The sequence below is a fragment of the Branchiostoma lanceolatum genome, chromosome 1, assembly GCF_035083965.1.
Source record: "Branchiostoma lanceolatum isolate klBraLanc5 chromosome 1, klBraLanc5.hap2, whole genome shotgun sequence".
NCBI lineage: Eukaryota > Metazoa > Chordata > Leptocardii > Amphioxiformes > Branchiostomatidae > Branchiostoma > Branchiostoma lanceolatum.
In genome coordinates this window covers 40,660,394-40,684,531 of record NC_089722.1, presented here as the reverse complement: position 1 = coordinate 40,684,531, position 24,138 = coordinate 40,660,394, and the positions used below count along the sequence as shown (strand labels likewise).

General features: G+C 45.7%; 1 protein-coding gene across 1 annotated transcript; it reads left to right on the top strand.

Annotated features, from left to right (window-relative positions):
• The first annotated feature begins 21,376 nt into the window (after nucleotides 1-21,376).
• On the top strand, nucleotides 21,377-24,138 carry LOC136428317 (nociceptin receptor-like). The gene is made up of 3 exons (XM_066417731.1): nucleotides 21,377-21,785; nucleotides 22,194-22,264; nucleotides 23,255-24,138. The coding sequence occupies exons 1-3, from the start codon at nucleotides 21,429-21,431 to the stop codon at nucleotides 23,724-23,726; spliced, it is 900 nt and encodes a 299-aa protein (XP_066273828.1). The 5' UTR covers nucleotides 21,377-21,428; the 3' UTR covers nucleotides 23,727-24,138.

The following is a 24,138-nucleotide window of genomic DNA, read 5'->3' as shown; positions in this document are numbered from 1 at the left end:
TCCACAATCCGCTAGCCGGGCACGTGTTCCACTAGCGGAGAGTGGGGGCTAGCGGAGAGTGGGGGCTAGCGGAGAGTGGGGGCTAGCGGAGATGGGGGCAAGCGGAGAGTGGGGGCTAGCGGAGATTATGGGCTAGCGGGGAGTGGGGGATAGCGGAGATTGGGGGCTGGCGGAGAGTGGGGGCTAGCGGAGATTGGGGGCCAGCGGAGATTGGGGGAGAGTGCAGCGGAGAGTGGGGGCTAGCGGAGATTGGGCGGAGATTGGGGGCTAGCGGAGAGTGGGGGCTAGCGGAGAGTGGGGGCTAGCGGAGAGTGGGTGCTAGCGGAGATTGGGCGGAGATTGGGGGCTAGCGGAGATTGGGGGCTAGCGGAGATTGCGGGCTAGCGGAGAGTGGGGGCTAGCGGAGACTGGGGGCTAGCGGAGATTGGGGGCTAGCGGAGATTGGGGGCTAGCGGAGATTGGGGGCTAGCGGAGATTGCGGGCTAGCGGAGAGTGGGGGCTGGCGGAGAGTGGGGGCTAGCGGAGAGTGGGGGCTAGCGGAGAGTGGGGGCTAGCGGAGAGTGGGGGCTAGCGGAGAGTGGGGGCTAGCGGAGATTGGGGCTAGCGGAGAGTGGGGGCTAGCGGAGAGTGGGGGCTAGCGGAGAGTGGGGGCTGGCGGAGAGTGGGTGCTAGCGGAGAGTGGGGGCTTGCGGAGAGTGGGGGCTGGCGGAGAGTGGGGGCTAGCGGAGAGTGGGGGCTAGCGGAGATTGGGGCTAGTGGAGATTGGGGGCTAGCGGAGAGTGGGGGCTAGCGGAGATTGGGGGCTAGCGGAGAGTGGGGGCTAGCGGAGATTGGGGCTAGTGGAGATTGGGGGCTAGCGGAGAGTGGGGGATAGCGGAGATTGGGGCTAGCGGAGAGTGGGGGCTAGCGGAGAGTGGGGGCTAGCGGAGAGTGGGGGCTAGCGGAGATTGGGGCTAGCGGAGAGTGGGGGCTAGCGGAGAGTGGGGGCTAGCGGAGATTGGGGGCTAGCGGAGAGTGGGGGCTAGCGGAGAGTGGGGGCTAGCGGAGAGTGGGGGCTAGCGGAGATTGGGGCTAGTGGAGATTGGGGGCTAGCGGAGAGTGGGGGATAGCGGAGATTGGGGCTAGCGGAGAGTGGGGGCTAGCGGAGAGTGGGGGCTAGCGGAGAGTGGGGGCTAGCGGAGAGTGGGGGCTGGCGGAGAGTGGGGGCTTGTGGAGAGTGGGGGCTAGCGGAGATTGGGGGCTAGCGGAGATTGGGTGCTAGCGGAGATTGGGGGGTAGCGGAGAGTGGGGGCTAGCGGAGATTGGGTGCTAACGGAGAGTGGGGGCTAGCGGAGAGTGGGGGCTAGTGGAGAGTGGGGGGTAGCGGAGAGTGGGGCGGGGCTAGCGGAGATTGGGGGCTAGTGGAGATTGGGGGCTAGCGTAGATTGGGGGCTAGCGGAGATTGGGGGATAGCGGAGAGTGGGGGTGGCGGAGAGTGGGGGCTAGCGTAGATTGGGGGCTAGCGGAGATTGGGGGCTAGTGGAGATTGGGGCTAGCGGAGAGTGGGGGCTAGCGGAGAGTGGGGGCTAGCGGAGATGGGGGCTAGCGGAGAGTGGGGGCTAGCGGAGAGTGGGGCTAGCGGAGAGTGGGGGCTATCGGAGAGTGGGGGCTATCGGAGATGGGGGCTAGCGGAGAGTGGGGGCTAGCGGAGAGTGGGGCTAGCGGAGAGTGGGGGCTAGCGGAGAGTGGGGGCTAGCGGAGAGTAGGGGCTAGCGGAGAGTGGGGGCTAGCGGAGATTGGGGGCTAGCGGAGATTGGGGGCTAGCGGAGAGTAGGGGCTAGCGGAGATTGGGGCTAGCGGAGATTGAGGGCAAGCGGAGATTGGGGCTAGCGGAGATTGGGGGCTAGCGGAGATTGGGGCTAGCGGAGATTGGGGGCTAGCGGAGAGTGGGGGCTAGCGGAGATTGGGGGCTAGCGGCGAGTGGGGGCTAGCGGAGAGTGGGGGCTAGCGGAGAGTGGGGGCTAGCGGAGAGTGGGGGCTAGCGGAGAGTGGGGGCTAGCGGAGAGTGGGGGCTAGCGGAGAGTGGGGGCTAACGGAGATTGGGGGCTAGCGGAGAGTGGGGGCTAGCGGAGATTGGGGGCTAGCGGAGAGTGGGGGCTAGCGGAGAGTAGATGCTAGCGGAGATTGGGGCTATCGGAGAGTGGGGGCCAGCGGAGCTTGGGGGCTAGCGGAGATCTAGAGTGGGGGCCAGCGGAGAGTGGGGGCCAGCGGAGCTTGGGGGCTAGCGGAGAGTGGGGGCCAGCGGAGAGTGGGGGCTAGCGGAGCTTGGGGGCTAGCGGAGAGTGGGGGCCAGCGGAGAGTGGGGGCTAGCGGAGATTGGGGGCTAGCGGAGAGTGGGGGCTAGCGGAGATTGGGCGGAGATTGGGGGCTAGCGGAGAGTGGGGGCTAGCGGAGAGTGGGGGCTAGCGGAGAGTGGGGGCTAGCGGAGAGTGGGGGCTAGCGGAGAGTGGGGGCTGACGGAGATTGGGGGCTGGCGGAGAGTGGGGGCTAGCGGAGAGTGGGGGCTGACGGAGATTGGGGGCTAGCGGAGATTGGGGGCTAGCGGAGAGTGGGGGCTAGCGGAGAGTGGGGGCTAGCGGAGAGTGGGGGCTAGCAGAGAGTAGATGCTAGCGGAGAGTGGGGGCTAGCGGAGAGTGGGGGCTAGCGGGGAGTGGGGGCTAGCGGAGAGTGGGGGCTAGCGGAGAGTAGATGCTAGCGGAGAGTGGGGGCTAGCGGAGAGTGGGGGCTAGCGGGGAGTGGGGGCTAGCGGAGAGTGGGGGCTAGCGGAGAGTGGGGGCTAGCGGAGAGTGGGGGCTAGCGGAGAGTAGATGCTAGCGGAGAGTGGGGGCTAGCGGAAAGTGGGGGCTGACGGAGATTGGGGGCTAGCGGAGAGTGGGGGCTAGCGGAGAGTGGGGGCTAGCGGAGAGTGGGGGCTAGCGGAGAGTGGGGGCTAGCGGAGAGTGGGGGCTAGCGGAGAGTAGATGCTAGCGGAGAGTGGGGGCTAGCGGAGAGTGGGGGCTAGCGGGGAGTGGGGGCTAGCGGAGAGTGGGCGCTAGCGGAGATTGGGGGCTAGCGGGGATTGGGGGCTAGCGGAGATTGGGGGCTAGCGGAGAGTGGGGGCTAGCGGAGATTGGGGGCTAGTGGAGAGTGAGGGCTAGCGGAGATTGGGGGCTAGCGGAGATTGGGGGCTAGCGTAGAGTGGGGGCTAGTGGAGAGTGGGGGCTAGTGGAGAGTGAGGGCTAGCGGAGATTGGGGGCTAGCGGAGATTGGGGGCTAGCGGAGATTGGGGCTAGCGGAGATTGGGGGCAAGCGGAGATTGGGGCTAGCGGAGATTGGGGGCTAGCGGAGATGGGGGCTAGCGGAGATTGGAAGCTAGCGGAGATTGGGGGCAAGCGGAGATTGGGGGCTAGCGGAGATTGGGGGCTATATGAGAGTGGGGCGTGCTGTATCGTTTGGGCCAGCGGGACAGTGGACCCGAAAAGCTCCGGCGTGCATGTGGTGAGCTTGATCGCGCCGAAGCACGGGGTCTGTTCTCCCAGGGTAGGGCTCGTCATGACACTTGCAAAGTTGATCTATTTGTTTTAGCCTTGAAAAAAAATCCCTGCACTCACTTCTAAAACTATTTGCAATTAAACTACAGACGTTCTGGCGACTGATGTTTACCAAAGAGCGCAGAGAAGAAAAGCATTTCTAATCATCTTATCTGGCTTTCATCTATTCGCCCCTAAGAGAATATGTGGCAATATCGTGGGTGACATCACGACTACGTTACCAGCTGCGCGGAATGTAGAGGATCAATACACGGGGCCACATTACGCATGCACCCTAATGCTCCACCTGCACAACGCTAGCCTCCTTTGCAGGCTTTCCCACGTCGATTTTTCAACTTATCGGGCCAGGTTCTTTGCCTGGGGAGCTGCATCTGCTTGAGGCCCCGTATCTGCTTGGAATCCTGTAACCGCCGTGACCCTGTAACCGCTGTGACCTGTAACACAGCCCCCCCCCCCCCCCCCCAGCCAATGAACCTGGCCCGATAGGTTGAAAAATCGTCGTGGGAAAGCCTGCAACGGAGGCTAGCACAACGCCGCCTTACTGTGGTCAGCGTGGCAGTAATGAAAACGCCAACCTGTCTTTGATCATACCGAAGGTGGGAAGCCATTCTACATGAAAGGTAGTGATTTTTTGCAAGATCTCAAAGTTAAATTCGTACTTAACACATAAAAAGCCTGCTTCGATTTTCGGGACATGTTTGAAAGAGGCTCTTGCAAGTGATTGCATATATACGAAACATACGCACTTTGGCGTTACATGTAGGTGTTCTTCAGTCTCAGATATGTTAATTCCGTGGATTCTGAAATGCCCCAGTAATGCCTCTAATGGACGTACTTTGAACATAGGAGACCTGCGGGACAGTTTCGATTTTAGGCGTGTCATTCAAGCAACCCTTTGATTGACATATTTCCGACAAATTCCAATTTTGGTGTAACACGTAGGTGCTACTAAGTCTCAGTCAGATCAGATATACTCCGTGAATTTTAGCATGCTCCGGTAATACTTTACTTTGTACAAAGTACGTCTGATAGATTGATTCCCTTACGTACGAACCATTTCCACTTAGGGGATTTCTAAAGAGACTTTTCAGTCTCAGGATCGCATACTCCATCATTTTTCTACCCACGACATGTCAGATCTCCTTTGCATTTGTGAACTTTAAGATTGCAGAATAGCTCTCCGGACGACACTGTGGATCAAAGATATCAGTTATATCGGTTTCAGTCTTGTTCGTTCCTGATGAATGCATAGACAACTTGTATTCAACCTTTTCACCCCGTGGGATTAATTACTTCCACCGCTATTCCACCTACACCAAGTCCCAGGCCACAGTCTCCATATTTCCTGCCACATGACGCCTGGTCCCATTGGGAATCGTTGCAGACATGTACAAAAGTCCTCCATTTTAATACCGCGATAACATTGCTCCGGGAAGCGAACGAAGTTGCACTGAACTGGATTGAGATACATTGCGACAAGCTATGATGATTGCTCCTGTCAAGTGTCATTTGGCGATAACCTTTTGTTTATTTTATGGATTTTTGACCTCTGACCTCTCAACTTAATTTGTTTGCTTTTCTTTGATGATTTCAGTGCTATTGTTTGACATATTGATTTGTTCTGTATGTATTCCTATGTTTAATCATTATTTCATGTTATGACCTTTATTTATCATCTGTACCCCTATGGGCTCTCTTGGAAATCAGCCTTTTTGGCTGAAGAGACTACCCATACGTTTCAAGATGAATAAATAAATAAATAAACCTGGCTCCTCTCTCATCTTCATCTTTGATAATGATACCCCAAATAACCACATCAGTGCCGATGTAGCCAGTAACGCGATTGCCAGAACCCCAAAGAGTTGCACAAAGCAGGAAATTATCGGAGTTTCTTTATCATACCTTGTCTGTAAGGGTGGCTTAATGTCCTTCATTTTGTAACGAAAAAAGTATATAACAATTCAAAGTATAAAAGGTTGATACTTTACAAAAGTACGAGAACTTTGATTGGTCAAAACGGTCTGGCAAAGGTCTGAGCAAGATTCCCAGAGCTTTGATTTGACTCCATGGCAATACAAAAGAAGATCTTTATTGACACAACAAAAGCACAGCGACTTTCGTAAGGTCTACTACATACATACATGCATACAAACGAATAAGTGCATACAAATGAGTTTGATTACACACAATCATATGGGATAGAGCAACATATCGAAATATCACATGTCATATACTTATACATTGCTTGTTCTGATGTCCAAATATTCTTTGATGTAGATACCTATCTGTACACAGTAGGGATTATCACCTCCTAGTATGTAATTGAATCTATCGACAGAACCGTCTGAGCGCATTGAATTCATTTGAACAAGCGGAGATAAAGGTGAATAGCTTTGAGCGTTTATCCTCATATCTTGAAGAATTCATGATAAAGTGACTTTCATCTTCAATCTCCTTTGGGCAGAATGGACAAAACCTTTGATCACGGGGAATTTATGATACACTTCATAACGAATCGAATAATATGTCTTATTGCACTGGCAATTGATGAAAAGCCTTCTCAATCCTAGCTCAACAGGATGTAACCAGTTGGCACTACAGGATATTGCTTTGGAGTATAACTAGACCAATTTATCTGTGTGAAGATAGCACCAAATGATATCAAGCAGAACGACACACGATTTCACTTATCGTCCCTGGTCCGTAAGGTGGCTGGACGTGCTTCATCGTTGTTCCGATCAAAGTTATAGAACGATTTGAAGCAGAAGAGGTTGAAACGTTTATTATGTACGAGAGCTTTGATAAATCAAGTGTATGGCAAAAGTGGAAGGGCAACTTGTAAAGGTGCTTCTGCACTTGTTTTCCCCTCCCTTTTACATTGTGAAAATTCAAATAAAACAATAAAGAGCCTCTGAAGATAACTAGCTTTCATTTAACTCCATGGCAATGCATGGAACAACTCATATCGAATTATCTTTCTTGTTCTACTGTTTTTGTCAATGAAAAGCATTTTTCTTTATATTTTCAATAAAACGATTCGGTCATGGTTGCAAACACGTAAAGCCACCAAAGACACGACTTGTTAGACTTGGAGAAAGCAGGGTAAATTGCTTGTAAGCACCCGCAGTGTGGAGCTAGTTAATCCTATAGTCACACCAGCGATAGACGTTCCCATGGTGTTTCCTTTGAGAAAACTCCTGGTGTCGATCCTTTACAGTCATAGATTTAATCAACAAGATTTAATCTGTCTATAATCAGATCCTGTAGTGCTAAATGATGGTGCATATTGGAGAATGTATATACGACGAATCTATCTGTGCAAAGACTATAGTCAATAATTAATCCTATTGTCGAGCCAGCGATGGACTAAGTTGTTGTTATATGGACGTTTCTATGGTAATTTCCGTTGGTGTCGCGCCTTTAGAGTCGCAACTCAATAGGATGTAACCTGTTTATCATCAGAGCTTGTAGCGCTACCTGAGGGTGCTTATTGGAGAATATATATACGATGAATCTATCTGTGCAAAGACTATAGTCAATAGTTAAACCTATAGTCACGCCAGCGATGGACTAAATTGTTGTTATGGACGTTCCTATGGTAATTTCCGTTGGTGTCGCGCCTTTAGAGTCGCAACTCAATAGGATGTAACCTGTCTATCATCAGAGCTTGTAGCGCTACCTGAGGGTGCTTATTGTAGAATATATATACGATGAATCTATCTGTGCAAAGACTATAGTCAATAGTTAAACCTATAGTCACGCCAGCGATGGACTAAATTGTTGTTATGGACGTTCCCATGGTAATTTCCGTTGAGAAAAATCCTGGTGTCGAGCCTTTACAGTCACAACTCAACAAGACGTAACTTGTCTATCATTACAGCTTGTAGTGCTACCTGATGGTGCTTGTTGGAGTAATTTATGTGAAGCCTGTCTATTAGAGCTTGCGGCACTGCAGGATATTGCTTTGGGGGTATCACAAGTGTAATTTATCTGCGCGAAGACAGAATCAACTCATCTCAAGTGGAACAATATGCGATCTATCATCCTTGGTCTTTGAAGTCCTTTGAGTCCTCCGCGCTGTTCCAAACAGAGTCATACGACAATTTAAAGCAAAAGTGACCGATACTTTACAAATGGTATATAAGATCTTCAGTAAAAGATCTGGCAAATGTCTATCAAAATATTACATGAGCTTTTATAAGACTCTATGGCAATACATGGAACAATCCATACCGAACCATGCCTCATTGGCAATTGATAAAACCCTTCACAGTCCTAGCTCAACAGGATGGTAAACCTGTATATCATTAGAGCTTGTGGCAACACAGGATATTGCTTATTGGAGTATAACAAGACAAATTGATCCCAGACTGCACCAAGTGATATCAAGCAGAGCAATAAACGATCTCCTTTATCTTCTCTGGTCTGTGAGATCTTTTCATATCCCCGCTGTGTGAAACTAATTGCCGTAAGTCACGCCAGCGATTGACTCTGTTGTTGTTATGAAAGCTTCCATGGTAGCTGCTGAAGACCTGGTGTCAAGCCTTAACAATCCTAGCTTAACAGGACAGGATGAAATTGCATCTTAATCTACATTATATCTTGTAGTGCTACAGGTTATATTACTTTGAAGTATAACAAGACCAATTTCTCTGTGCGAAAACTATAGTCGATGATTAAACCTATAGTTGCTCTTAAGGGCGTTTCCATGGTAATTTATGTTGAAAAGGAGCCTTAAGGTGTCAAGCCTTTACAATCGTAACTCAATAAGACAGGATTCAACCATCTTGTGGTGCTACAGGTCATTGTTTTGAAGTATAACAATACCAATTTATCTGTGCGAAGACTATAGTCGATGACTAAGCCTATAGTCACGCCAGGGATTGACTGTTGTTGTAAAGGGCGTTTCCATGGTAATTTCTGTTGATAAGAAGCCTTCAGGTGTCAAGCCTTTACAATCGTAGCTCAATAAGACAGGATCTAATATGTCTATTATTAGATCTTATGGTGCTGCAGGTTATTGCTTTGAAATAGAGTCCATTCCAAGTCACCACACGGATTTTTTAGGGATATTTATAATATCTTCGAATATTTGTTATATAATTATAAACTGTTATAAATATTAACAAATGTTTAGAAAAAAAGTAAATATGAGAGTACCATGTTTTAGAAAATGTTTCAAGAATTTGCAAACATTTCGAAAGTTACTGTCAAAAAAGATCATTTTTCAAAACAAATTTGAAATATGAACTGATTTGTTTCAAGTTTCGAAACATTTCGAAATAAAGATATGGGTCATTTGCCCCCTGTAACGAGCCGCTAATCCTAACAAAGCCTGTTTTGGATCGGGCGTGGACCGCCGACCGAGCAGGAAGTCACTGTGCCGTGACACCGTCTCCGAGTTCCTCTAGTCCAGATAAGCACAATTCAACTGTAGTTTTGCTACTCTAAAAGGGCCAGCAAATGTTGCTAACGATCAGGAACCGATAGTGGTCAAAGGACAAGACGTAATGAGCAAAAACAAAAGGTTAATCCGCGCCAAATTAGCCCGACATTCGGCACAATACAAAGGGATAGCCGGAAAGGCCGCCGCTACTTGGGAGAATCTATTCTTTGTGTAGGGGGGCAAACTCCTTGTAAATACTTTAAACCAACGTAAAATGATTACAGATACGAAATTTCACAGTAATAATGTAGCACTGAAATACTGTAATACTTAGGCTATTTACTTCAAATCTTAAACTCTGTCGACATATGTTGAAAGATAGATACATAATGATATTTCTGACAGCGTGTTCCCCTGCAAACAGCCCGCGTCATGCCGTCTGCCGGGAATGCAACAACAGGAGCGCGAACATGAAGTTTTGATTGCGAAACAAAATCCACGATCTGACACTCTTCATCTCTGGAACAATAAAGCCTCTATGCTTTACCCTGTTGGCTGATTGACGTTTTTGATTTGCACTGGGACAGGGAATTGCTGAAGGTCAGTTGTTTAGTCCCAGAGCATGTCCTGGCGTGCCTGTGGGGAGGGCGACAGCCTACTGTAACAACTTCCGTCAGTACTTTCTGTTATTTCTATCGCATTTGGCTGGTTTCTGCAAGATTTTTCGTTTGATTGATAGGGAAGCCAAGGGATTAGGCACTGATAATGTTTCTTTCGGATTGTTGTGCTGTTGGTAGACCCGTTAACTGTTTGTTTACGTTACTCCCGACCGGCCGGCCGTGAGAGCACGGCGGGGTGTGAGCGCTGCCTTTCTACGTCTATTTTTGGGTGTAATCTAACTAATTAACAGCAGACTGTGAATTTCTTCTTTCGAAAAAAAGATAGGAAATTCGAAATAAAGGCAGGGGGATGTAATCAATCTTTAGAAAGTATCAAAAATATTGTTCTCGGCGCCATATTTTTTTTAATATTCCACGACAACGTGGGAACAATTAGAAAGTGTAAACATATTTCGAAATGATTGGAAACTATGGAATATGGATTATAAATACTTACAAAAGTTTCAGATTGATTCTAAACGATGGCAACAAACATCCGTGCGGTGACTTGGAATGGACTCTATAACAAAACCAATCTATATGTGCGAAGACTAAATTCGATTATTAAACCTATAATCACGGCATCGGTGGACTGAGTTGTTGTTATGGGCGTTTCCATTGTATTTTCCTTAAATGAAGAAATCCTTTACAATCCTACCTCAACAGGACGGGATGTCAAACATGTTTATCATTAGATCCTGTGGTTATACAGGTCATTGATTTGAAGTATAACAAGACCAATTTATCTGTGCGGAAGACTATAGTCGATAATTAAGCCAATAGTTGCTGTTATGGGCGTTTCCATGGTAATTTCCGTTAGGAACTACTGGTGTGAAGCCTTTACCATCGTAGCTCAACAGGACGGGATGTAACATGTTTATCATTAGATCTTATAGTGCTACAGGTCATTGAGTTGAAGTATAACAAGACCAATTTATATTTGCGAAGACTTAAGTCGATACTTCAGCCTATAGTTGCTGTTATGGGCGTTTCCATGGTAGTTTCCGTTGAAAACCACTGGTGTGAAGACTTTACAATCGTAGCTCAACAGGACAGGATGTAACATGTCTATCATTAGAACTTGTGGTGCTACAGGATGTTGCTGTGGAGTTTATCCAAGCGAAGGATACACCAAATGATATCAAACAGGCCAACATGTTGTTTCCTTTTAATATCGTCCTTGATCTGTGAGGCACGAAAAGTGTGATTTACCAATGGTATTTAATGCCAGGTAATGGCCGCTTTGGTGGCGTTGCTGCCGTAGGTGTGGCGCAACGGTTAGAATGTTGGGCTCAGAACCAGTAGATCCCGGGTTCGATACTCCATGCTCCTACGTTGCGCCATTTCCTTAACTGGCATTTAACGCTATTGTTTAGGCAACCGTTCCCAGACAAACCTGTCAGACGTATACGCCAAAATTGGTTACTCAAGCAACTAGATAAAATTTCCGCTGTCTTTCGTCAGTGACTAAAGATAGGACTGGAGAACCAGGTTTTATACCAAAACTCTGAATTAATATGTTAATGAGGTTAAGACAGTTTAGGATGTCTTGACGTAGTCTTCAAAAGAAGATTAATCCAAGACAAGGTTGTATGCTAATGAGTATGTGTCAGACGTATCTTGGACATTATGATAACATAGCTTAAATAACACCCCATTTTCAGTATGCAGGTCTCACTCAGAAAACTCCACCCCCACCCCCGGACGAACAACATTTAGCTCCTGTACTAAAACAACAGTGGCTGATTGAACTATTAGCACACAACCTTGTCTTGAATTAATCTTCGTTTGAAGACTACGTCAAGACATCCTAAATTGTCTTTAATCTCATTAACATATCTATTCAGACTTTTGGTATAAAACCTGGTTTCCCAGTCCTATCATTAGTCACTGACGAAAGACAGCGGATACCGTCTGAAACGTCTGTTTCAAAATTTTATCCAGTTGCTTGAGTAAATATTTTTGGGGTATCTTTTAAGTTACTTCCTGGACGTCTAACATTCATCAACGTATTAAGTCACACAGCAATTTAAGGCAAAAGAGGTCGACACTTTGCGAAGTCATGTCAAGTCCAGCCAAAGCCTTTATTTTCTTCGAACGGTACGTTATAAGTGAAAAGTCTTGTCTCAGAAATATAACCAGAGCTTTCGGTTGATTCCATAGCCATTCGTGGAACTGTACATACCGGAGCATGTTTCCCATTTTACTGGTAATTGATGGGATGAGTTCTAAATCTTCATTTCAGACGTCTGGGGTGATATACGTCTACTATCTATTGTAAGACTAAATAGAGGCAGTCTGTATCCCAAGGCTCTGGAGACGAGACGTCAGAGAGCAATTATGAGATCATTCCTTAGCTCAATGTCTCCAGCTTGATGCCTGTCTATGTGCTTCTTTAGTTGAGATCAAATCAAGATCAGTGATAAAGGAAAGTTTTGGAAATACCGTTGATAGTCATTTATATGTATGATCACTTCGTGACTGGAATCATGCCAAGTAAAGTTAACACTCAAGCCGTCTTTTCATGACTAACTTAAGGTGCCTGAAACTACGCCCAAATAGATATGAATCCTTTAAGAAAGCTGTCAAAACTCACTTATTTCAATCTCATCTCCACTCGTTTTGATTCTCAAAATATATGTACATGTTACACTGCACCCCAGTCTAAATTCACTCATTTGTTTATGTATTTGCTTTGCATTCATTTATATATATACTTTTTAAGTCATGTTTTTGTATTGGGCACCAGTCATGTGAAAGGATATGATCTCCTGTTTCTCTTGTGCCATATATGGGGAGGAATTTGAAGTAGACAAACGCTAATGGTCCTAACATCTAGAGCGCATCAAGCTTTCTGTCATGTAAAACCTTCATGGCGACATGCTTCTGGCGAGATGCGTTCGCAGAAACACCTGTCTGGCACATGGCACTCTACATCAACACTTCATTCACTTTATAGCTTGTAAACTGAAGGCAAGTCTAAAGTGAGTGGCCCATGAACGTTGCTTTCAAAAGCTTTGCCGGCTGAGCCTGGCAGCTGACACAACATTACTCATGTTGGCTTGTGTGGATAGTTTTATCTGCGGGGGGCATCAGGGAAGTCCTGTTGACACAGCAGAAAGAACGGTGCAAGCCAAATTGTGAGTCGTTGTATGTGGCCATTTGTGGCGTTGTGTTGGCGTAACGATTAGAGGCCCAGAACCCAGAGGTCTAGGTTTCGTATCCTCTGACATGCCACCAATGGTGTGCCCATGGGAACCCCAACCAGGTGTAGAAAAGGGTATATTGTTCTCTGTACGTGGCACTGTTGAAATACGTTATGAAAGACTTCAGTGCAGTGCCACGTCGTCCTTGTCTGTCCAAAAACTTTTAATAAATTGTGAGTCACTATATGCCAAGGGTGGTGGCAAAAGTACTGCTGATACCTTGGCATGTACTTTCTTTTTGGTCGTGTAAAATATGCTCTTACTTCGGGCTAAAAAACTTGCTTCAGTCTTGACTTAAGTCAACTGGAATCGGTTCTGATGTGGGCAGGCACATGAAGAATGGATTTCGGAGCGTGGCTGCGAGCGTGATTCTCAGCGCAGAGCGGGTTTCTGTCAGACGTTTGCTATATATAAAAGAGAAGGAACCAATTCCATGTCACTGACTAATCCTTACAAACCTACTGGAACAGGGTATCAAAATTAAGGATATTCCCCACAGAGACTATCCGGTGTCCTTCTGAACCGGGTACGTTGTTACCAAAGTCCTGAGAAGCCGAGGTCAAGATTTCAAAACTTAAAGGAACCAATATATTCATTTTCACAACAAGGAATTGAAAATCTCATACCCTCGTGCATTATTTATATCTTTGGTAGATTTCTTGTTTTGTTCATTTTTATGAATTTGCCTGTGATTCTGTCTCTGAATTTTCCAGCCTTCCTTTGAGACTTCATTTTCAGCTCAACCTTCCTACAAGTATCCTGTTACACCATTTTTATCTCCATGAAAAGTGTAGATATTGTTTGTGTGTGTGTGTGTGTGTGTCTGTGTTTGTGTCTGTGTCTGTCTGTGTGTGTGTGTGTGTGTGTGTGTGTGTGTGTGTGTGTGTGTGTGTGTGTGTGTGTGTGTGTGTGTCTGCCTGTGTGACTGTGTTTCCGGATTGTTGTAGTTAGAAAAACTCAAGAACCTCTGGATGGATTATGATGATATTTGGTATGCGGGTAGGTGTTGGTAAGACGAATGTAAAGGTCGATTTGGGCCCCCTAGTATGTGACCTTGGTACTGCAGCAGAACTTCAATTTTTTGTGTTTGTTGACCTGGACGTGGTATGGTTTTGATCTTTTGGTGGCAGATAGCTTGTTCGACTAGCATCATGCCACTCTGTAATGTTCTAATAACTGCGAAAAATAACCAGGAGTGGCTCTCAAACACGGAACCTTCATTTAACGTCCTATTGCCGGGACATCCGTAACCGAGGCTAAGTTTATTTATTTATCTATTTATTCATCTTTAAACATGTCTCTTCAGCCAGCTGATTTCCAAGAGATCCCATAACACCCTGCCATTTCACTATCGGCCTCAGGCGTGAGTTTGTGGGTTTATTGTGTTCAAAAGGATTATCCTTCGACGGAACCTGCTATTTACTGAAGTACATTTTAATGGACGAAATGGTAGCTACAAAGCCACGAGGATCAGCTTGTAATTTAAAAGATTATCAGACACATAGGAAGGCGTAGGATGTCTGACAGGAATGGCTTTAGGGAAGTGTAAACGGTAACTGATCCCGTGATGACCCCCTTTCCTGGAGGTGTGCTCCATTTATCATCACGGTTTGCGTAGAAAGGTCAGCTCAGTGTTGTTATAGGTCACCGCTATTCACGAAAAGGTGAGGATTAAAAGGCGCTAAGCGTTTTGCTGTAAAATGCGAGCACAACGATTTTTCTTTGACTTTGTTGTATAATGTCTACTGCGATGTTTTCATACCCTCCGAGCAGAGGAGGGGTTCCGGCTGGATGTGACGTGTTTTCGGCGTATTTGTCGGGCTTTCTACTTTGTCTTTTTTTTGTCTCTTCAAACCCCACCTCTGCCAGCACTGACCTCGGGGCGGGGAAAACCCATTTACTTCCATTGAAGAAAGGTGACAGTGCTCCACCCCGGGGACCATTAAGGGCTTGAAGAGAAAAAAAAAAAAGACAAAGTAGAACGCCCGACAAAAACGCCTAAAAACACGTCAAAAACCAGCTGGAACCCCTCCTCTGCTTGGTGAGTATGCTTTCAATCATGTTTCAGTTTGATGTTCCTCTGACTTTGCTGTTTCAACGAGAAATGAATCGCATAAAAGTGGAGAGGGAATATTTTGCAAGCAAATGTGTTTTTTGTTGATGAAGGCTAGACATCCAGGTAATAAGATACGTCAATGACACTACTCAAACTACTGAATAAAATTGAACCATCCTTACTTGTCTTCACCTCATTAACATATCAATTTAGATTCTTGGTTTAAAACCTGGTGTTTGTCCCTTAAAGAGCAAGGGTGGACTATAAATCCACCCAATAAATTCAGCTAACGTAAACTCACGGACCTCAGTCTGCTTCTGAATGCCGTGGTGTTCACATCAGTGAAGGGGCTCGCTGGCTAAGATGATTTACCAAGTATTGAAGTTACTTCTGATCAGCACATGTTCGAAATCATATAGTGTGTAAAAGGAATCAATTAAGTATAGTTGCACATAAACAAGTCAGCTTTGTAGTACCTAACCAAGAAAATGAAGCAATTACAACACTGGCCTGTCATGCTCACTGGTAGAATGTCTCAAACATTGGCTGTCAGTATACAAATTACATTTCTACAGAGCCCCTGTAGAATGTCTCAAACATTGGCTGTCAGTATACAAATTACATTTCTACAGAGCCCCTGATCATGAGTCTATACTGGTTTCTTAGACTACCAAGTAGTCACCACAATTGTATAAGTCATACTTGTAGACACACAGCTATCAAAGCTAATTCAGCTGAGGAAAATATAGATACAATTCCAACTTTGAAGGGATTGCTTTGACCAAGGAGGTTTACTCCTTGCGTTGACAGTTGAAAACACAATGTTATGATTTTCAGAAAGATGCCTAGCAAAGTTACGTATTGTATTGATTACGTAGCTTTGTTACACCTACATGTATCTGGGTTATTTTGTTGGTCTGACAATGTTTTCTCCAAAAACTAGTGAGGGAAATACAGGATTTTTCAAACCTTGAGACGTCAGTTAATATGCAAATGATTTCCTGTCGTCTGCTCTGATCCGATTCTATTGTTCTGGGAGTCAGACGGGTAGAGATCCCCTACAGAGGATGATCCATTTATGATGTTGGGATGAGGGTTGGAGTCAATTTAGTTACTAACTCCCTGACAGAAGATAGTTTTTATAGGAGGAGAACCCTGGGTCCTGCCTTCTTGTCCTTTAAGGTAAATGTAAAGTAGTTTAGTATCATTGATATACATTGAAGGAAACATCAGTTCATTTCAACATACGCTTCTATGCTCTCTCCCCGGAAGAGCATATTGTATGCTAGTCCAGTGAACGCATCAGAGGACGTACCGCTTTCATACATCTTAGCTGTCCCAAATCACGCCCTGTCGCATTGCTGCCCGTTTTACGGCCATTAGTCGTTCCGACGTCTGCCAAGAAGCGAGACTTTGTCATTCAATGTAGATTTAGAACGTCTGACGTCGCAGGTAGAATACGAATCCGGTTCTTGCTTTGGTCCCAATTGCACCAATTGCTAGACTGTAATTCCGGCCAAGCCAAGAAGCCACAAATTCGTCCCGGTGGACTGCCGTGTACAGGGTTGGATGTGGGGGGAGGGGGTGTTTAGGGGACCTCCCAGTGCTCGTACGATTAGCTCACGGCGTTTATTTGTTGCCGGGTGCCGCGTTGAATTCAAATCCAACTTAGATTGATTCGGGGTCCCGGTCGGGCCCCAAAATAGCCCGGCAGCCACAGGGTGTCCCACGGGGCCATGAAGGGGTCACGCCCGAAAGTGTAAAAAAACGTGAACTACCGACGGGGCCCTTTTTTCACTTGGGACTGAAGCATTAAGCGGGTAGCTCATTGGACTGCGACAAATTGCGCGCGAAAAGTGCACCAACTAATTTTCTCCAATTTCCCTTTGCGGTCATATTGAGGTGCGGTGCACGGGTAAAATATGTGACCTCTATAAACAAATGACTCGCGCCCGGAATTTGGCATACTCAGTTTCGTCCAAATGTTAGACACAAGGTAGCTTTATTTGAAACCGTGTTGCCACTAAATCAAAACAAAAATACAACGATTAAGAGACATCAAAAAGAGATTTGCAGTTTTTGCACACATTTGCGTCATTTTGCCAATCGGGACTTTTCTTTTAGATTTCCGAAAATTCGCAATTTCAGGTGACAAATTTGCACCCGGTTGGCGTCACTTTCCAAATGCGTTTCTTGACTTCCCCATGCATACTTGTCAAGATATACGCGTCATTCGAATGCCCATCGCAACAGGACCCATATTGATATTGGTACACCATCATTTCGCAGAGATAAAATGGGTTTCCCTCGCGCAACATGTCGTAAAGGGAAATGGATCATAAGTCACGAGAATGTTGGAGCCCAGACTTCAAAAGAGATTCTGGCAGGAAGAGATAAAAAAGAAACTCCGCGAAAAGTGTGATTCACCGGCAGTAAATGTGGTCACTAGGGTTTTACGTTTCCCTGAGGTCAGGAAAAATTGGTGTTATCGGGATTTCATTTCATACTTCCGTCGAGGAATATTATTAGTTAACCAATTTAGCACCGTATGAAGATGCCCTTTGGGATGATAACACAATTTCTAGATACACACGTGCTCCTGTTTCAGCCCGAGGGCTTCTACGTATGCAAGTTTTCAGCCACGAGGAACGAATACACAGATGGAACATGTTGTAGTCAATGGGAAAATTATTATCACCACTGCCGGTACACAGGAAATCATTCTTACCCTACGACGGTTTAGAATACGTGGTGAATTTGAATGTATGTATTGTATGTAAGCAGCGTCGCGGTGGCGCAGCGGCAGGGTGTTTGGCCCAGAGGTCCTGGGTTCGAATCCGGGGTCCTCTGATTTGTCCCGTTGACGTTGTGCCCTTGTGAAAGGCACTTTACACGATTGTCCTCACTTCACTCAGGTGAAAATGAGTACATAGCTTCGATTAGGGACGTCCCTCGGACAGGGCGTAAAGTTGAGGTCCCGTGTTTGGGAAAAGAGCCACGCCTTACGCATTTTAAAGAACCCACCACACTTATCGAAAAGAGTAGGGGTCCTTCCCGGTACGCGGTGTAAGTGGATCATATAGAATGTGTCCAGATATGCAGCTTGTTCACTCTTCAGTACAAACCTGGTGTGTTACACCTTGAGGCGGTTTACCGGGTATGCAGTACAAACAAACAATGTATTCGGTGGTTGATGGAAGTTTTATGCATGAGGAACACTTTGAGGGTTGGCGTATCTTAATGTTCAAGGCGAATCTCATGATCACCATTGCTGCTACTCACGTCACCACTCAGTCCTCTCGACAAAATATATCATGGCGTTAAATGTATATATCTAATGGTTCATGGCACCGTTTTAGCATGAGAAACACATTGCAGTTGGCAAATATTGATGTAAATGGGGAAAATTATGATCACTATCGCTGATGCCCTGGTGATCACTCAGACCTCTCGAGGATTCAGAATATATTATGGCGTTAAATGTATATGTATCTAATGGTTCATGGCGCCGTTTTCTGCATGAGGAATTGAAGTATTGATGTAAATGGGGAAATTCATGTGATCACTCATAAATCTTGACAGTGCAGGAACATCGAATGTATGTGTTCAATGGTTCCTGGCGACACTATGTGCATGAGGAACGCATTGACAATTGGCAAATATTGATGTAAATGGGGAAACTCATGATCACTTTTACAGCTGCATAGGTGGTTACTCATATCTCTGGACAGCTCATAACTCTAGACAGCGAAGTAGCATAGAATAGATGGCGACACTATGTGCATGAGGAACACATGAGGATTGGCAAATATTGATGTAAATGGCGAAACTCATTATCACTGCTACAGATGCTCAGGTGACCACTCAAATCTCAAGATAGTGCAAAATACATCATGGCATGGAATTTATGAGTTCAATGGTTCATGGCGACGATTTGAACATGAGGAACACATTGAGGATCGACAAATATAGATGTAAATGGGGAAACTCATGATCACTTTTACAGCTGCATAGGTGGTTACTCATATCTCTGGACAGCTCATAACTCTAGACAGTGCAGAAGCATTAATTTTTTGAGCATTGAGAATTAGAAAATATTGATGTTCATTTCGAGAGTCATGATCACTACTACAGCTGCTCAGGTGGTCACTCATAACTCTAGACAGTGTAAAATACATCATGGCACGGAATTTATGTGTTTAATGGTCCATGGCGACGATTTGAACACGAGGAAGACATTGAGGATCGACAAGTATTGATGTAAATTGCAAAACTCATGATCACTACTACAGCTGCTCAGGTGGTCACTCATAACTCTAGACAGTGCAGAATACATAATTGCATGGACTTTCTGTGTTAAATGGTTCATGACGACACTTTGAGCATTGACAATTGGCAAATATTGATGTAAATGGCGAAATTCCTGATCACTACTGCATCTACTCAGGTGGTCACTCAAATCTCAAAAATAAAATCATGACATGGAATTATGCATCCAATGAATAAAAAGACTCTTTTTACACAACCAAGAGATTTATTCAACTGACGTTTCGGTGACCATCTGTCACTTTCTTCAAGGCAATTCTGACTGGTTCACATAGCAATGCAGCACAGGTGTTGCTGCTTATACATATTAATGAGATACATGTTTGGGACCGCATCCTTAAGAAATAGAGGATAATCGTTGCATTGTTTTTTGATCAATATATATATATATATTTGTGTATGTGTTACACTTCTGTACGTTTGGGACCGCATAGTGATGTCATCCCCTGTTATGATACATATGTAAATATTTGCGGTTGCATCTCATTAATATGTATAAGCAGCAACACCTGTGCTGCATTGCTATGTGAACCAGTCAGAATTGCCTTGAAGAAGGTGACAGATGGTCACCGAAACGTCGGTTCATCCTGATGAAACTATTCACGTATGCATCCAATGGTTCATGGCGCCGGTTAGTGGATAAGCATACACCGAGAATTGACGAGTCATCATCACTACTGCCGAACGCAGGAAATCACTTATAGCTTACGACAGAGCGGAATGCATGATGGCCCTGCAGTCGCGCAAGCTCACGGACAAGAGTTTACAAAGCACGGTAACGCAACGTGATCTGAATGAACTGACGAAAAATGAATGCGATAGCATCGCTGACACCCCAATAATGCTTGACATGTGGTATGCGATGTGAAGATGGCAGGAAATTGCATTGACCTTCACGAACTTTCAAATTTCCAAAAGAAGGTTCCTCGCATCTATGGATGATCGAAGTGCCTTGTTCAGACAGCTTTGATCAACACCAAAATACCCCCGCGTATTTGATGGCGGCGGGTTTCATAAGTGGCGAAGGTTTAAGTCCAAATTGCAGTCCGTAAGAGCGTTTTTGATTCTGCCACAGGGACAACCACCGTATCATTCAAGGACCAGACAGGCGCCAGAGTCGGCAAAAATAAAAGGGATGTGATAAGTTAAGATTTGGATACCATAAATCTAGCTAAGTAAACAAAAATGCGGGGGAATTTCGAGAATCATTTGGGAAAGAGGCTGTTGAAAGTTAAGAGAGGGTCTTATCGTTTGTTGCAGCTTGTTGAAAGGTTCACTTTCAACGCCGTAATCCGTACGGAATAGCATGTTTAGATCAGGTTGCGAAAACAGCCTTTTATCGCTCTACACAGTTTCCAGACAGGCTTGTTTGGAAGATTTCTTGCGCGGCACACTGCTGAGTTGGCGTTTACAAGGTTGATAAAGTTGACAAAGTTGACATCGTGACCTTCCTTTCTTTGTAAAAGTTTTTTATTTTCATTTGTTGTATTCTACGCCCATAGACGTGAAGTTTTGGTCACAGCACATAAAATTGTCATGATTGTACCGGCTGCAAAGTACCTAATACCAGCTTAGACAAGAAAAAATAGTTTACAAGATTGACAAAGTTGACATTATGTTCTTCCTTTCTTTGTAAAAGTTTTGTGCTTTTTACTCCTTTTGATTTGTTGTATTCTACGCCCATAGACGTTGCTATCTCACGTGAACTTTTGGTCACAGCACATGAACTTGTCATAGTTGTACAGGCTGCTAAATACCTAATACCAGCTTAGACAAGACAAAATAGTCATAACTAGAGTTATCAATCTAGGATTGATGTGTTCCAAAATATGTATTTTTCTATAACTATCGTAGAATGGAACTCGTTGCCATCAAATATCGGAGCATCCTCACTAGATAGCTTTAAGTTTAAACAACGCTTGCAGTTAGTGGGCAAAGGTTCAGTGTGACAGGCCGTTCAGTGCAATATGACCAGCTGTCACGCGGCGTGCCTGCGATGCTGGTGTGTTGCGCCAAAGGGTTGTTATATCGGCTATACAGAAACAGATGCTTCTTTGATTTTCTATACGTTTTGCATCTTTCTGTTGTCCTAAACATTACCATGTTGCATAGTTCAGTCCATATGCATAGTATGAGATTTTAATGGTTCTGTTTTGTTTTGTTTCTCCAGGCAAGTTGGCGCCGTTCATAGAGGCCTTGGTGCTCCAGCTGTCCATCCTGACCATCATGGCTGTGTCCGTGGACCGGTACCGGGGCGTGTGCCGCGCTCTCCAAGCCCAGGCCACCAGGCGCCTGCGCGGCACTGCAGTAGCGATCGCAGCCGCATGGGGGCTCTCGCTGCTCACCAGCAGCCCCATGTTGGCCATCGTGAAGTTCTCCACCTACCGCTTTAACGGATCCGAGGTGGAGATCTGCGAGATGAGCCTGGCGGAGTCGTGGCGGAACGTGTACGCCGTGGCCGTGACCGTCATGTTCTTCGTCGTCCCCTTCTTCATCCTCTCGTCCCTCTACAGCCTCATCATCCGCCGCCTGGTCAGGAGAGCCTCCGACGAGACCAGCGGGAACTTCCGCCACCAGCAACAGGTGTGATAGTTGTGACCTTTCCCATATAGTATGATATATGATATATGATATATTACATATGATATATTACATATGATATATGATATATGATATATGATATATGATATATGATATATGATATATATGATATATATGATATATATGATGTATATGATATATATGATATATATGATATATGATATATGTGATTTGATATGATATGATATGACCTTTTTAAGTACCAGTTACCAACTCGGAAAGAACAGGAAATAGTCATGCTTTTAAGCACTAGAGTTATTTTGCCTTCAAGTACCAGAGATATCTACGCTATGCTGCTCTATATTATTTGTCCGTCCTTTTCATGTTATTCGCAATTATCTCATGGGCATGAACCTGCAATAAACTCATCATCGTTATATCGTTACCCAGGCCAGACGGCGCGTCATCCGCATGTTGATCGTGGTGGTGCTCGTGTTCTTCATCTGCATGCTGCCCAACAGGTACGTTGATAAAGGTTAGACATCCAAGTGATAAGATGACATGTACAGGTTCTCAAAGGACAACTTCTTCCCCTCAAACTTTACTTAAGCCAAAGAAATGTTGATGCCCAACTCACGCGCACTTGAATAAACGCACAAGTGTGACAGGCCCCTTATTACCAACTGCGAACAGGGCCTAAATGCTGACTCTGTCCAACAGGGTCTTCAACCTCTGGATGCTTTTCACCACCATGACTTAGACGTGCTGTCTAATAGGAAACAGAAATAGATTTGAATTCCCGATAACAGAGGCAGTAACTTTTAGCCTGAGTACCATCCTCCGCATTGACAACTGGCTCACCGTAAATAATTGCTATTCTTTAGGACCACGTCCAGTTTTGTTTCGTCTGAACCAAAATACCATTTTAGAGCCAGTTTTTGTCGTGCTTCAAGTCTTTTTGGTACATGAAAGCATGGTCATAAGCACAAGATGTAGACGTAACTCTCTGCCCATGAGCTATTTCATGACATCAACCTTGACCTTTCGCATACCCTACCCAACCGGGTGTTCTGCCCATGAGCTACTTCATGTCATCAACCTTAATCTTTCGCATACTCTACCCAACAGGGTGTTCTGCCCATGAGTTATTTCATGTCATCAACCTTAATCTTTCGCATACTCTGCCCAACAGGGTGTTCTGCCCATGAGTTATTTCATGATATCAACCTTGATCTTTCGCATACTCTACCCAACAGGGTGTTCTGCCCATGAATTGTATCATGTCATCAACCTTAATCTTTCGCATACTCTACCCAACAGGGTGTTCTACCCATGAGTTGTATCAAGTCATCAACCTTAATCTTTCGCATACTCTGCCGACAGGGTGTTCTGCCCATGAGTTGTATCATGTCACCAACCTTAATCTTTCGCATACTCTGCCGACAGGATGTTCTGCCCATGAGTTATTTCATGACATCAACCTTGACCTTTCGCAATACTCTACCCAACAGGGTGTTCCACCTCTGGATGCTGTTCGCGCCGCAGGAGAACATCGTGGCGCTGGGCAGCGGGACCGTCATGAAACTGATCGTGTTCATGCGGTCCCTGGCGTTCCTGAACTCCAGCATCAACCCCATCATCTACTCCCTCTTCTCCACGCGTTTCCGCTCCACCATCCTCAACTGCTTCCGCAGCCCCACCGTGTTGCAGGGGCGCCACCTGTCGAATTCGTCGGCCCACACAGGCAACCCCTCCCGCATAGCTGTACTGGAGCTCAACGGGGTGCGCTCGTGGAGGGATCGGCTGGCACCGTACGCTGTAGAGGGCAGGCCCGGGGAGAAAAGGACCATGCGCCGACCAGTACTCGCGGAACTGCCGTCGCTCAGGAGTTTTCCCGTGTCGGACGAATCGGACAGCGGGAGCGTGGTCTATATAAGGAAGCTGTCTTTGGATTGGGTTCAGTTGAAAGAAACGGCACTGTGACGTAATTTACAATATAAGTGCTCTGTGTTCTGTGTTGGACTTGCACATAGTTTTTACATGTCGTTTCTGCTTTGTGTAGTATAATTATCTATTTGTCGTAATTTGGTCTGCAAATAGATATAGATATATAGGTTTGGTTTAAGCCACGTGCACATGCACAGTACCACATACTATTACTGTTTTTCATTCATGATCTAAAATAAGTGGCTTGCAGTTATTACCTTCCATACATTTTTCGGCACTTGTTATCAATCTTTGCACTACAACGTTATGTTTTCCATTACACTATCATCATGACTTAGACGTGCTGTCTTATAGGAAACAGAAATAGATTTGAATTCCCAAAAACAGAGGCAGTAGCTTCTGACTTAAAGATATTTTCATGTTGAATAAATGTTATTCTCTCAAGCTA